Below are 16061 nucleotides of genomic sequence, written 5' to 3'. Positions count from 1 at the left end.
TCAAAGAAAGCTAAAACTGCTGCTTTCAAAAGCACAATGTCCACAATATTCCTTTTGTTAAAACTGGAAAACATGTTTAGCATAATTGCCAAGTATTCCCAAACCAGAATTCTTTGTTTATGGAAAGTGTATTTTCATATTCAAAAGGAGTAACAGCGTCTAACTAATGCTACTGCAGAATCCTAGTTATTGATTATATTACATTATATTCAAGGCCTGGATAGAACTCAAACCCCAGCTCTTTAAAGTATTGTGCCAGCATGTGATAAGAGTCAGTCTTTGTCTTCAAGGAGCCCACAGGCAGACTAGATAAATAAATGGTAGAAAAGCAAAAGCACTGGCTTTTCTGTTAAAGCCAAGGAACCCAGAGACTGAATGATTTACCCATAATCATTTCTCTGGCAGATCTACATATTTAACTAAGATATCTAATGTCCTAATCCAGAAGCAGTGAAGAACTGTAAACTGTCTTGACTGTGAAAATCCTTTTAGCCCTTTCCAAAGATTTATCACAATGGAGAAATTAAGGTAACATAATTGCAATTAATTCTGCTGGATTTACTTTTTGTGGTTCAGTGATATATCCTTTATAAATTCAAGGAATTGGACCTATGAACTTGATGTGTTCTATACTGAAATGATTCAAATTATTCAACAGTTATTCAATAATTCTTTCAAATTATTGAAAACAATAAGCTAGAGTAGTTGTTTGTTTTGCACGACAGTTCCATACCAATTATTTCTTAAAATTGTTTTTTGGTAATGAGGTCATGTTTATGTTTAATTTTAGTGGAAGAAACTTTCTTCATAGAGAAGCATATCAAATGCCTTCTTAATATGGTGAATTATTTTAAGTTTTCCAAGCCTGTGAAGTAGTTTATCAAATAACCTATTTCTGTGAAATAGATTGCAAAATCTCTAAGTCACTATGATGCTTTAAATATGGTTGCCCAAGAGGTGACATCAGGATATAAAAGTAACAGTTGTTTTAAAACAACATTTAATAATTATATAAACTTCAGATAGACTTAAATATAGTAGCTATATGTAATTGCATTTAAACGCATACACCATGTGATTCATAGCTCATTAAAAGTCAAGATCTATAGAAAATCCTCAATCATAGTTTTGTCATCACCTTCTGGTGTTTCTATTTTATTTTCTTTTATTTCAGGATATTAACAGAGAATGGAGACTTGATAGTCTGTTCTGGATTGTACCTTGCAGTACCAGAGAGATAACTCTGGTTATCTGGCACGAAAACTCCCACACTTAGGAAGCCAAATTAATCCAAAAAATACAGCTTGTTTCTACAGCAGAATGAGCTGCTAAGGGCTGTCAACCCCATCTTCTCTCTGTAGTGAGTCCCCACAGAACGTGAATTGCCATATCCTAGTCTGTGTTACCAAAACCGAAGCCAAAATACCTGAATGACCAGTTTATATTGCAGACAAAACTGTGTTCTGCAAACTTGTCTGTCTTAAGGCAATTCTCCTCCAACACATGAAAAGATTATTAAGAGGACATGATTTTTTCCTCCGTAGTCTCCGAGAAAAGACAGCCAAACACTCTGGTGCAAGATTTAGAAGCAAAGCAGTCAGCACTCAACATAGATCACTTTTATAGTGTGATAATACTCTAACAATGTTTGATGCTGGAAAAGACTTGGTATTTATGGAAGAAGTTGCACTGAATGTGAAGACCCAATTCTGTGTGGAAGACAAAAGCAAACACACATCTTCCATACATGAGCAAGACTTGCAACACTAACTCTCGTTGCAGCATTAGTAGCACTTGTTCTGAAATAATACCTTCTGTTCTCATGTTTATACTTCCATAGAAATGCTGAAAGTTTGAAAGGGTTGGCTAAGCAATTGCATCTGAGGAACATGTAAGCTCACTTAATTTAATTTATCTAAGAGAACACTAAGATGTAGTCTTAATGTTGTGGCTCCTTTACATTGAATACATGGGAGCTCAGGTTAGTATAACATTATGCCTGGAAAATGTCTAGCAATTGTTTATACAGATAATTCACTATCCATAATTCTAGACTAGCAGATTTTTTTTTTAGTATTGCTTATGATTACATGAAATATTACTTTTCACCTTCATTCTATTTCCCAGCACACATAAGAGTGTCCACCTATCACTGGGGGGAGGGCAGGGCAGGCAGGTGTGAAGCTGAATTGGAAATGTCAGAAGACTGAAAGGAACACTAAGGAAACAAACTATGTGCATGTCAGCAGCTATTTTTGCATTAAGAGTATGCATATTTCTTTTTGACCTGTTTTGTGCATTTTTAATATAAAATGGTTAAGCAGGTACATTTTCTTTTGTCCGTGGAATAATAAATGTCCCACTGGAAAGCTTATTAACTTATGCAGATCACTACCACACTCTTCTGCTGTTTATAAGTAGGAAGTTACACCTTCAGTAGCTTAGTTCAGAACCTGGCTTCTCTTCTTTCCAAACCTTCATCAGAGAAATTGACAGTTTTCAGAAGCTAATTTTTGACATTGAGTTGCAAGCCTCTCCTTTAAACAAAAATTGACTCACAACTACATTGTAAGGATGATGCCGTATGTCAAAAATCACAGAGTCTAATTTGAAATAAGTTAGTACTAGGAATGGATATAGAAACCACAGTGTATAGAAACTATTCTGTCTATCTGTCATTTGGCATTACTCAGCCAACTCCCATTAGAGGCAATGAAGAGCCAGCCAACACGATCGGTGGAAGGCTGTGCAGCTGCCCAAACTCCAGTGCCTACGCTGTGCTCTACAGAATATATCTGCCCCATTGACTCAGTGCTGCAACCTGCAGTGACTGTGCTTCCTATTGTAGAGCCTTTACATTATGTTTCTGCATCTAAGGCTGAATCCCAGCCATGGTGCACTCACTGACTAATTATAGGCCACGGGTGCTAATTGAGAGCCCCAGGGAACCAAAACACAGGTCTTGCAGAAGTGGCACAGGACTTAGTGAAGACCCGTGCCTTCCCAGCTTACAACTGGACTAAGGTGCTGGAGGACCTTAGGGCATCTCAAATGTCTTTAGGCACCAGTATTAGCAACTGAATAGAACCAGGCTATCTGCTGAGTAGAAAGTTGTGGTCTCCTGTGACTTCAGCAGCAAGGTCTGGCTGCCTGTGTGATGGATCAATACAGGTCTGTAAACTTTACTACTCCACTAAGTTTCAGTGCAAATCTGTATAATTAGGTTGGTGGACATTTAGTTTAAAGTTCACCTCATAGTTCTTAAACAGCTGTCAAAATCCACAAGGAATTTCTGGAAGAAAGAAAGATTACCTACGTCATGAGGGGACCTATTAGTATGACTTTGCAGGGAAAAATCATTTTTTGCATAGAGCACGTGTGTAAGCAGTACATGACAGAAGCTGGGGGTTTTATTAGTCTTTCTTCTCTGTCTAATTGGTTTCTTCTGTAGGATTCAAAAATAAGTTGGTGATTAGACAGAGAACTTCATAAAGAGTTACCTTGTGATTTGATTTTTAATTAATTTGGAAACTGAGATTAAGGCAGTTTGTAGTAGAGCAAAAATAGAGTTGTGTATGGTACATTCCTGGCAGAACAAGGGCTGGCAACCATTGCAGAAAGCTTCCCTTCAGCATAGTTTCCATGAATCTGTATGTGCTGGTTTTCATTAAAGCGCTTTAGAGTTCTCTTATGTGTTTTTCCAAAATGTCAAGCTTTTATTAAGGTTAGTCTGTAGAAATGTTGATTTTTGTACTGCAGGCATCAGATCTGCTATTGGAAGCAAGCAGTGAAAGGAGCAGGTTAGGAAGCCCTAGAAATGAACTGTGAACACAAGGAGGAATCAAGACCAAAACCTGGGCTGAGATCTGGTTTACTTTGATATGACAATGAATCTCTGCCTCAGATTCCCAGTTTCTAAATACCAAGGCTTACCTAATGTTTATGAAGCAGCTGGGAGAACTGCAAAGCAGTCAGTGGCAGAGGAAAACAAATCAGCAGGCGTGGATTTATTGTGCATGGGGAAAATCTTAGGTGGGTAGAGAGTTACCTAGTTCAGGAGCAGCTCTGCCTCTCCCACCCAATACAGGAAAATAAAAGGTCAGAGAACCCAAAACTAGACATTTCTTGGCTGGCAAGTGATTGTGGAACACTGCATTATTTAGATGAGTAGCAAGTCCTCTGCAGCTGATGTTCAAAAGGGAATTACTTCTTGCAAGTTGAAAGCTCAGGAAAAGGTAAAAGTGAGGTACCATCTTCTTCCTCGCTCTCTTTGTTCTTCAGTCGTTCTTTATTATTCACGTAGGACTCCAGATGTCTTAAACCTCAATTTGTATGTTGCATGTTTTTCTAGGTAGAGTTAGCAACCCCAGGACTTTTTCTCTTCATTAGTAAACGTGTTCATTCCAACCTGATTCTTATCTGCTGTGAAACCACTTTATATATTATTACTGTCCACAGATCCCAGGTGTCTCCATTATACTGCCAGACTAAGGCTGAGCCTTCCAAGATGTTTATTTTTTCTGGAATAATAGTAGCAAGAGATTTTATCTGTGAAATTCCTGCATACAGAGATCTGGCACAATGCTCTTATTTCTGAGAAACAAGATAAAGCACATTTTCATATAGACACAAAGTGGTTTTTCAAACCACACGAAATGCACAGATAAGGAACTGGAAAAGTATTATAGGAAGTGTCACGGGAGTCATTTCTCTTTTACTTCTTAAAAAAACTCATTACTACAAATCCGTCATGTCAGTCTTCCCATGAAAAAGTAACTAAATGTACTTTGCCTGAAATCAGTAATTTCCATTTTTCCTTGCCATCTAGCCTGGTTACATTGTTTTGAGATTTACAGTGACTGTTTCACACATAAAAACTTTTCCTCTTTGTTAGAACCTTTATTTCCTTATGTTTTTCATTTTTTTTATTAAATATGAAGTTTTACTATATCTCAACAGATCTAACAGGAACAGGGTTTCTTGTTCATTTTCATTCTGGTGTTCCCTGACACACCTGGCCCCACAGCAGACCTTAAAAAGCATCCAAAGTCTCTGACAGTTGTTTTAACCCTGTCATGTTCTTTGTCCCTCCTTTGAACTCATCCATGACTGTGGTCCATAGTGCCATGAAATTCTCCCCAGACCTCAAGACAGAACTTCCTGTCACCTCTTTGTCTTCTGTCTTCAAGGTACACACTTTGTCCTTCCTTTCTGCTCCCCATCCGCCACAGGTCATAAGTCTCAACAGGGAGCTCAGCATGCTTGAGCCATCCTGCTCCCTAGCTGGTCCACACTCCATCACACTCCCATGGTCTAGGGAGGTTTCCTAGTTTTCTGTTTAGCTGTAACTTGGCAAAGTGCCACCTAATTCTTCACCAGCGCAACTCCAGATAATTTTCTTTCTGTAGCACTTTTCTGGTAAAGGCTTTCTGTGATGGACCCTAATGTGCACATTGCTTGTGGCAAGGGTGCACTGAACAACCCCAAATTTTTTAAGAGGGGTTTTTTGGTTTGTTTTTTTTTGGCTTTTTTTTTGGCTTTTTTTCCCTAGAAAGAATAGTAATAATATAAAATGCAGGAAATATAGTAAAAGCATCTAAGTTGCAATCCTCCTTATTGCAATAAGATGAATCCCTAACTGGAATTCGTTGAGGATACGTGAACAGAGGTAGGTCTCCAAGGGAAGATTCTCTGAAGCTAGGTTAGGTCCCAGACTGTCTTTTGGTACTCCTTGAACATTTTCTTAAGCAAAGGGAAATTAAACGTAAGGGTGAAAATGTACCAGGAAAAAAAGGTCTATTTGCTACTGAAAAAGACCACCCACTGTAATTGTTTTGATATTTTATTCTTTTCTGCTATGTTTTATATTCTGTTATTTCTATGATTTTGAACTATTAGTGGTAGTTTCTATATTTTCTAATAGAAAATATACCTTAACTATTTAATGCTATCTTATTCTGATTATAATTTAAATTATTATTATTATTTTTACTTGAAGTGCTAAGTATTATTAATAACTTATAAATATACTCACAATTTAGTACATACATGAAGCAATGCCAGAGTAGTCTCTTCCCTGATAGCCATATTCAAATGGTTTTAATATTGGTATGATTTTTAAATGTGTAATGGAATGCTTCTCTTCTACTATATGATAAAAAGGAGTCTCGGGTCAACAGAACCTCTCTCTCAGTAATCTCAGATGTTAGCTTTTATTTCCATTAAAAATTGATTATTCTAAGGCATCCAGTTTTGTTTAGAAATACTGGGAATGTGTGTACTTCACAGCTTCTGCATAGCAGGATACCTGTGAAGCATTGAGAGAATAAGCTATTTTCAAGTTCTCTTTTTTTTATTTTTTAGAAATTTCCCATTTTCAGACAGGAAAAAACCATGCTGGAGTTTTTTAACCTCCCCCTGCACTCTCCAGGAACGGTCTCGCTGGTGCTTGCTGAGCTTGCCGGGCTCTGCAGCAGCACTGTGCTAAGGAAACTGATGTGTGTGGGTTGGGTTCTTCTTTTTTGATTACCGAGTCAGAGGCACAGTCTGAGCAAGGTTTTAATGACAGCTATCTGCAGCTACAAAATGCTTGTACAATTATTAACAGGCAGAAGGCTGGGTGGATTGATTTTATTTTTTTTTTTAATTCCCAAATTTCATTTTTCACCTATGGAATTTTGAATCTTAAGTTAGTCTTTAAAGGTTAATGTAAAACTGCCCCCTTCAGAGGCAGCCAATATTTGGAGAGCTGGAACTTCAGACAGAATTAATCAATAAAATTAAAGTAGGTATTTTAGATAGTGTAATAAGTTAGGAAAAAAGAATGGAGCTTTCTTATAAATCATAAATCAACTTGGCTGTATAAACAGTTTTCATATAAAAGTTAATGAAAATGTCTATTGTGTATTCCAGACAAATGAGTACGTGCAATAACTATGCATGCTCATGTCTCCTTTGCAATTATTATGGCCTTTGAAACAACATATTTTAGGGAACTGAAGAAATAAAAAACAAAGGCCCCTTGCACCAGGGTCCATATATTGCTTAATTGAGATATGGCTGTTCAGAAACAAATGGTCTATTCCAATTTATGTAATATATTTTATACCTGAAGTATTAAGATTTAGGGAAAAAAAAAATTCTTTGTCTTTCTGAAACTAAGGATTAAAGAACTTTTGTTCTCTTTTTTTTGTGCTATTTTTTAATGTATGAAGCCAAAGTAAATGAATCGCAGGAGGTTTTTCCCCACCACACTGCAGTGTCGATTTTCAGTGTGGAAGAATATGATCCAAGAGCAAATTCCAATATGCCTTATTTCAGTAGGTATTGCTCGAGAGACTTAGAGAGTTAGGATAAAATGAAAGATTACAGTCTGCACAGTGCAAAGAAGATGCTTTGTGTGTCTCAATTCTATTTCAGTTATGAAAATTAATTGAGACATTTTTCTGAAGTGACAGGTTAGGTCAGAACTGACTGGTGGCACTCATTTCATTTTTTGTGCTTCCCTCCATCTTCTGTTTCCATCCACTTTTCAAATTTTTATATGGCAGTGATGCACACCCTAGTGAGAGAGGTTACAGACAGTTGCTTGAACTGAACTGCATATTCCTGAAAAGATTATGGCCTTTTTTTGCTCAGTTACCATACCTCTCCTAGCTTACCTAAATTTAAAATGCTTTCTAGAAAAGCCTGTCTCTCTCTGTAATTACAAATAGAACTCTAGGATGACTATGATATTAAAATTGATAAAGTTATTTGGGGACATTTGTCTGGATAGTGGGAGCTCCTCCTTTATAAGGCTCTGAAGCCTTCTTACAAAACTAATGAGATTCAGAATAAAACTGTTCTGGGGAGAGAATTTATTTCTTATCTTGCCATTCTGTACCTCTCCAAAGATCCCGATTTTAAAAAAAAAACCCTTACAAAAGATGTGCAAAAAATAAAATTTGTATTTATGTCCCTCTTACCTTTCGAAAATATAAGTTATCAGAGTTATAAATAGAATTAAATAAGATTATGGAAAAAGCTTCACCAAATCTGTGCATGAACTATGTTTAAAAATGAACTTGCAGTTGAATCATTTCCCAAATTAATTCAACTTGCAGTTGAATCATTTTGCAAAAAAATTATTTTCCTTTTCCAAGGAAAAAAGGCCTTGCTTGTATTTCATCATATCAAAGTTTTAAATAGAAACACTGTTCAATAGCCAGACTGTGCCTGGGAAGGTATACAGTTAATGCTTTGACAGATTCAAAAACAAATTACTAAATCTATAGTGAGCTGTTATTTTCAGTTCCTGTAACACAGTAATCAGAACTTCCTAAAGAAACGTGCTTGCTGACTTCTATAAAGGAAATACCGATTTTCTTACAAACAAGTAAAACTTAAGTCTTGTCTCTGCATATCTTGTTGTTTGTCACTATTAATCCTTAGCAGTAAGGCAGATTTAAATAAAAACTAAAAAGGTTCAACTAAAACTAAAAATGTAAAACTTTTTTTTTCTTCTTCTTCTTCTTCTTCTTCTTCTTGAAGATGTCTTGGTTCTTGTATGACCAGGGAAATTCGAAAGTATGCTAACTTGTACTTTAGTGTTATCATGCCTTGTAAATGAGCAAAAGAATGAAAGTCCATTGTGAGAAAAGGAAGTGTTCTCCATTGTGTGAAAAGGAATTGAAGAAGTAGCACTTATGAATTATCATGAAATAGTTTATTTTTTCACAGGTATCTGTATTTTTCTTAGCTTTCTCTGTGGTGTTCTTTTGGAACATTGACAGTTCTCCATATGAATGAGCACATATATGTTGGGGTTTCTGAGCATAAGAAAGATGTATTACTGCCTATGTAACATTAAAAATCATGTTCCAGTTTTCAGAAGTGAATTTTTACTTTGATTAGTTCAGCCTTTGCCTCACCAACCATAAGCCACCACAAAGAAGGCAGAATGATGCAAGGGCAGGAAGGGGAGCTGATCTTCAGGCTTTTTCAGAAAAAATCAGATTGGACAGCCAAAAATTGAGACGGCCAAAATATCTAGTTACTTTAGGAAGCCTTAACCTTTTATTTCAGCACATCATGTTAAGGGAATAGTTTGTTCCTTATCACTTCCCTGCAGTCATCCAGTCAGACAGGAAACTGGCAAGCGCTGGTGCACATATCAGGCAGATGGATCTCACAGCTACTTCCAAGCACAGAAGTAATTCAGGGATGGCAAAACATACAGTAATACCTGCATGAATCCTGCAAACCACCCAGCAAATGTGGTTGGTCTATACATAGGAATTTGGGATGCTACCCTACCGAAGGGTGCCCATAGGGTATGAAGTTTTACCTGCAGCAAGCTTGTAAGTATTGCTTTCTTCATGGAGAGCATGCCCACAGGGGAACTCCACAGCTTATGTCATCCCATTGCATTACCTTTACAACTGGAAGAACCCACCAGAAAGATTTTGCTTATGCAGGTCCCTTTGTCCCTACTGCAAAGAGATGCACTTTCCTGCCTTGAGTACCCTTCTGAAAAAGAGTTTGTGTTTCTTAAGTAAGCTCGAAATGCCATCCAGAATCAGACTTGCAAGTCAGGCTGCAACATAACCCAGCTTTTATTTTAATGCCCTTAGGGCCTGAAATGACATTATTTTAAATTGCAGAGAGCCGTATCAATATGATAGTTGCAGATCATAAAATGTACTTGTTTTACAATAACCCCCCGAGGCAGTAACCAGGACGTCAGTGTGTTAGACATATATGCTCATCTGTGCTAAGCACCTACACACAGTGAGAGCTTGCAAGAGCTGCCCATGGGTAGGAAGAGCAGGAGCAAGTACAGGCACGAACAGCAACAGAGTGACTGCATGTTTTTATTCCACAATATTATTTTATTCTTCCATACAAACTTAAGGAAAAACTTCTTTAAGGATGTCAGAGCACTGGAATAAGCTGCCCAGGGAGACTGTGGATTCTCCATCTCTGGAGATGTTCAAAACCCACCTGAACTCTTTCCTACAACACCGTTGTAGGGAACCTTCTTTAGCAGGGGGGTTGGACTAGATGATCTCCTGAGGTCCCTCCCAACCCCTACCATTCTGTGATTCTGTGATTCTGTCGCACAGTTCAAAGGAACAAAAAATATCAGTAACCCTAATAGCTACTTGTGGGTCTAAGTAGATTTGTATGGAAATGATTAATAGGCTGTCAGGAGATAGCCAAGCAGGCAGAAGGGACTGCTGAAGAGCTGTACACACACCTCAGTTACACTTCACGCACCTTTGGCTGCCATGGCCTCCAGGCACTTGGAGTCACTTTCCTGCCCCCAGTCAAGTAGGTGTGAGGTGTCCACAGGCTCTCAGGTAAGTCACTCACAGGTCCTCAGTCACTCAAAGGTCCGCACTGGGACACGTGGCCCATGATCGCCCACAGGGCACCCAACCAGAGGAGGAGCAGCAGTGCAAGGTGGTGGCCTCAGGGATGGTGAGCTGCCGAAAATTAACTTCAGCGTAGGTGTGGCTGAGTACAGGGGAATAACTGTCAGAGTGTAAATTCACACTCAACTCATACCTTCTCTCTTAACCTCGGGCTTCATATGAGAGCCTTGTCCCCTGGGCTGGAGTTTAACAGTGTAAACACCAGCCAGGTTAGGGACAGAGCTCCAGGTTCAAACCCTGGGCTGAACGTGCAATGTGGACACAACCTCAGAAGCACATGTGTTCAGGTTTTCATCTGGGTGAGTATAACCCATAAAGGGATAGCAAAACAGATGACAGTAAGCAAGCGTGTGCAGAGTCTTTCCTAAGGAGCAATTCCGTGTCAAAGTAAATTACCATCAGTTGTCATTTAAATAGCAATAAGCTTCACTGATTACTTTTTGCATATTCATTCAGAATGAAACCAGATGTTCCTCAGTCCATGTTATAAACCTGCAACACACATTTAAAGGCAGGCAAGAAAATTCTCACAAGAAGAGTCTTGTTAGTGAATTGGTTTATTTGAAAAATCGTATCTGCTAATGGTAATGGGAGTACATCTCTGAATCAGAAAATATTTCCCAAGCTGTTAGACACAGCAATATGCAAAATTGCCATTCCAGTGATATTAATATTGCCCCAGCATGAGTCAAGATTTTGTAGTTGTTTTTAAAAAGGAACAGTAACTTCCCCTCAGGAAAATTGCTGTGAATCACTGTTGAAGTTTCGGTGAGTGTTTTAATAGAATGCTTTTCTGGCTTTAATTATTTTAATTTTACTTGCTTCTTACCTTTCCATTTCTTGTCATGGCATGTTTTCAGTCTACAGCCAGGAATCTGGATTGCAGTGATATATTAGACTTCAAAAGGAAGCAAGTTGCTCTATCTAAATCATCTCAGAAATTCTTTCTGGTTATACAGTCTGTTTGAAATTGTCAGGACATCTCCTTTTCCTCCCAGCTTATAAGACCTGAAGCATTAGCATCCCCGCCTGTATATATGTTGCTTTCCACTGAAGGAATATTTATAGCATTTCTGACCTTTGAATGAACTTTTACGAATCAATAACATCAAAGTGGAAGGAAGGTCAGCAGCAGTTTTCCTCTTGCCTGAGTGTAGCCAATGTCAGGCTTGGAATATCTAAAATATATCAGGAACTATCATTGTCATATTTATGCAGCATTTTTGCAGGAAATTTGCAGATTTCTTCAGCACTATCATGTAACTGCTATCTGAAGGATACAAGGCCAGAACCAATAGTGTCATTAATGGATTTTTAAGTTGTTGTCTAACAATTTTTACATGGTAGAACTACTACAAAAGGCCTTAAGAACCAGTGCTGAAGAATAATTTTCTTGACTATATTTTGCCACAGGGAAAGCGTAAGTGGATTAGAACCCTTCTCGTTAATAACTTACTGCATCTGAAACATCATTAATTTCCTCCCACTTCAGATTACAGAAATAAAATTGACACCCCTAGACATATAAGCAAAAGTAGCCATATGAGATGGTTCAAGGGAAGGTTTGCCAGTTCAGATTCATTATCCCTATAACACTACAACTCAAGTATTATAAAGGACCTTTCCTAATTCCTCAAATTTCTGAAGCTCCTTCCAAAATCAAGGTGTTCCCATAATGAATTTGACATCCCAATGCTGTTTGCTGCCTCCAAGTATAGAGGAAACCAGGCTTTGAAATTTCCCTTCATTTTATTACCTAAAAGCAAAGTTCCTAATTTAATTAAATCTTTTCCTTCTCCAGAGCTGGCACCTCTAACAAGTGCTTCTTGCACTCTCTTTTGCCTGCCGAGGGAGCCTGGTCAGCTAGTTCAGATTGTAACTGTAAGTTAGAAGCCTAAATTCCAGATGCATTGAGTTAAGTGAGATGAATCCCACTGCTAGGAGTGACAGCAATAGATCTCACAGAGCAAGAGATCTCCTACCTTGTAATTAGCATGATTTTTTTTCAGTCAGGAATTCCCCTTATGCCTTTCCATAGAAGCAGGAAAGCAGGGTCTTGCTCTTTGATGGAACCTTCTGGTGCTACTGTAATACATAGGGCTCCTATTTGCAAATGCAATGTTGTTATTCTGAAAATCCCTCTCATAATAGTTCCATTTTTCTCTAGTATTTTCCTGTTGGACGGAATGGAGGGACAATGATAGCTATACGAACCTTCACAAAGTTCAATAAACTTAATAGCAGCTCAAAAGAGTTGTTTTCATAAGTTTCTTTTTCTGTGTCCTTATCATTTAAAGAATGTGTCTGCTTGTTTAGCCAGCCTTACAAATATGTCTAAGAATACAGGGAAAATAAAACAAATTTGCTGAAGTTTGACAACTTCTGTTTGATCAACATTGTTTGGGCAAAACTATTTTAAAAGTCAGGAAATCAAGGGGTTTTTGTGGATTATATCATTATTATTATCATCATCACCATCATCATCATCATCATTAGGTTTCTGAAGAAGAACAAAGGAAAAGACATTTCCACACAAGTTCTACATTATTTGTTAGTGTCAACTTTGAATTTCCTTGTTTTTTCCTAGTTTATAACACAGCCTTAATATAGAATTGTTTTGTCTGAGAATAAATCCTGTGTTTATTCAAATTCAATGATTCGTAATATTAAAGAATGATTTACTGCCTCTCCTAACATACCTATTTCCCTCTTTTTACTTGTTGTTTTTTTTTTTTTTCCTTCAAGGACCAATGCACTGCACCATGTACTTCTTGTTTGCTCCTAAACATAAAACTGTCTTGTTATTTCTTCTTCCAAAATTTGCATTTCAGCTTTTAGCAGTCTCTAACCAAGTGAAGTTTGCTCTCTCTGTCTCAGTTTTCCTCCTAACACATTTTAAGTACTTCAAGAAATTCTATAAAACAGGAGAAAAATTGAAATCCTAATGTTTTGCTTAAGTCAGATCAAAGTACTGCATTGGCTTCTAACTCTCTAGCATGAAAAACAAGACATATTTGATTGAGACTGAATAACAAAATCGCCCTTTTGTTTAACCACTTCAATAGACAGAAGACATTAATATTAATATTTCTGATTAAATTCTAGTTTATAATTTCACTCAGGCTAGTATTTTGGCTCCAGCAAAAAGCTAAAAGGAGTTTGTGTGGCAACAATACATGGTTCTGACCAAGCAATAAGGTTATATGAACACCAGGACAGATCCAGATGCTATGGGACCAGCTAGAAATGAAGCCTAGGGCACAGTTAGGTGATAACCAGGGATTTTCAGCTTCTGATTTTTCTGGTTCACTGACAGCTTCCAGAGTGGATATATGCCAATGTGGATCACCCACCAGCAGCAGTATTGTCCATTCATCATTTCTTCAAAACTGGATGCTAACTGGAACTGCTCATTGCTTGTGCTGATCTAAGGCTGGCGAGTGCCCACAAGAGCTACCTCAGTTTGTTTTGTTGTATTTATGTCAGCGTTTAAAAGCAGTAGGTAATTTGTCTGTGGGGAAAGGTACAGTCTGTGTGTCTCTTGCAGTCTGTCCTATCTCATGGTTCCACGTTAGATCTATAGCAGCTTCTCCATCAGTCTGGTCCCTGTGGTTTCCTGCCTTCACTGCCACAGTGTTTGGGGGGCAAAGCCTATGACTTTGTTTCCTCAGCTCTTCTGTAGCCCTTGCAGATGAGGCTCAGCTGCTTCTTTTCTCACAAATGTCTGTCTTCTCCCAGCTGCTGAACACCTTGACTGAACCCACAATCAGTACCAGGACTTGAGCCAGACACTGGAGCTGGTTTAATGTCAAAAGAGACCATGTGCTCCAAGCTGTGCACAGGCAACTCCTCGGGCATCTCACAAATACAGGAGCATGGGCTGCTCTCACTAACAGCGGGCAATTTTGCTTGGTGATTTCAGAGAATGACGAGGAACAGGAGGCTCTGCTGTCACTGGACAAGCCTGGCTGGTATTCCCAAGGTAATGCTATCCAGCTTTATGAGCTACTAAAGAAGATGACTGGCAAGTTGGATCCCAAGGTATGTTTGTATGATTTAAGTGAGAGTAAATCTTTCTGAAAATACCCTGTTTCAGTTTAAAATTCACCAGACAAGCTTTCATTAAAGTTATCGATGTGATTGGTCACAAATTTTTGTTCTGGTTATGCTTGCTGTTGTATGCCATCCAGAACTGGAAGTAGCATATTAGTCTTCTTATCAGTAGAATACATAAACTTCCTACATATTTTATTCTGCATGCATGGTCACGCATTTCAGCAGCTTTGGGGAGAATCTGACTGTAATCAGGAAATAAACAATCTCCCTGAGGAAATGGATTAAATATGAAGCTGGTTGAAGATAAAACCCCAAACTGTGACATTAACAAGATCTCTGTGTGTCATGGCCAACTGTAAACATGCAGGAATTTTTTTTAGGTTGTTTTTAAACTCTTTTTCTCTCTCTGTGAAATACAGTTTGTGTTTTCCTCATATACAACAAATTTTTAATTTGCTGTTTCCCTCTTAGGTCGTTTACTTCGGTGACAGCATGCACTCAGATATTTTCCCAGCACGTCACTATAGCAACTGGGAAACCGTCTTCATCTTAGAGGAGCTTCTAGGGGACAAAGTTACGGTACCTGAGGAAACTGAATTGGAACCCTTGGAGAAGAAAGGAAAATATGAGGTAAGGGTTCCCTGCAGATGTTTCCTGGAACAGAAGAAAGTAAGTTGCAAGAAAGCCTCATGCCACCTGAGCTGAGAAGGAGCCTGCTTATCTTACCAGGCTGCTGGCAGCATCAACATCTCTCACAGACGTACCCTCCTGGCTACACCAACGGGTGCCATCCTCTCCCAGCTCAGGATTACATGGGTGACACAGAGCCTCTACCCAGAGCTAAATCTCAGACCTTAGAAAAAGAGCTGTATGTGCAGTCCCTTATCCAAAAAACATAGTCATCTTTTCAGTAACAAGAACCTGCCCTGTGTCCTACAAGGAGAAATTTCATGGCCGCTTATCACAAGTCCAACACATGAATTCTGCCGAGTTCATGATGTTTTGCTGTGTGTTGTGACCAACTGTAAACACAGAGAAATTTTTATTAGCTTGTTTTAAAGCTCTCTTTCTCTCTCTGTGAAATACAGTTTGCTTGTGCTTTCCCTATATACAAAGCACTTTGAATTTGCTGCTTCCCTCGTAGGTTGTTTATTTTGGTGACAGCTGTGCTCAGATAAGAAGGACTGTTTTGAAGTCTGGTCCAATGTAGAATGCTGAGATTTACCTCAGATAAATAATGTGATTTTCAGGTTGATCACAGCTGGGAATCAGGGCCTTAGCGCAACTGCCACACTTTAATTCTCCCACAGAAGTTGGAAAGTTACTATGGTTTGTCCTTCTCTCTGGTTCTGAAAAACAAAGTAGACAGGGAATGGTGCTCAGATGGCCAAGGCAGCAGCATTGTACCTCCAGTGTGTCCTATGTAGGACTACAGTACAGCTTCATTCTCTGTTTGGAGTGTTTCTTATTTTGATATATTCCTAAATAAATTTTCTTCTAATTGCATATATCTATATATATAGAGATATATATGCTTTTTTGCACCTTGCTTTGAAAAGCTGCTATTATTATTATTATTATTATTAT

General features: G+C 38.3%; 1 protein-coding gene across 1 annotated transcript in view; it reads left to right on the top strand.

The window, feature by feature from the left end:
* LOC104523393 (5'-nucleotidase domain-containing protein 1-like) overlaps positions 1 to 15143 on the top strand; it is a gene marked incomplete at its 3' end in the record, with an annotated part of 34115 nt that extends 18972 nt beyond the window's left edge. Inside the window, exons 4-5 of the mRNA XM_010165950.2 lie at positions 14341 to 14459; positions 14946 to 15143. Coding sequence (XP_010164252.2) covers positions 14341 to 14459; positions 14946 to 15143 — 317 coding nt within the window. The remainder of the gene's footprint in view (positions 1 to 14340; positions 14460 to 14945) is intronic.
* Positions 15144 to 16061: the final 918 nt, after the last annotated feature.

Source organism: Antrostomus carolinensis, unplaced genomic scaffold (assembly GCF_000700745.2).
Source record: "Antrostomus carolinensis isolate BGI_N321 unplaced genomic scaffold, ASM70074v2 scaffold21234, whole genome shotgun sequence".
NCBI classification, from domain to species: Eukaryota; Metazoa; Chordata; class Aves; order Caprimulgiformes; family Caprimulgidae; genus Antrostomus; species Antrostomus carolinensis.
The sequence above is the reverse complement of the archived record's forward strand: the minus strand, read 5'-3'. Positions and strand labels throughout refer to the sequence as shown.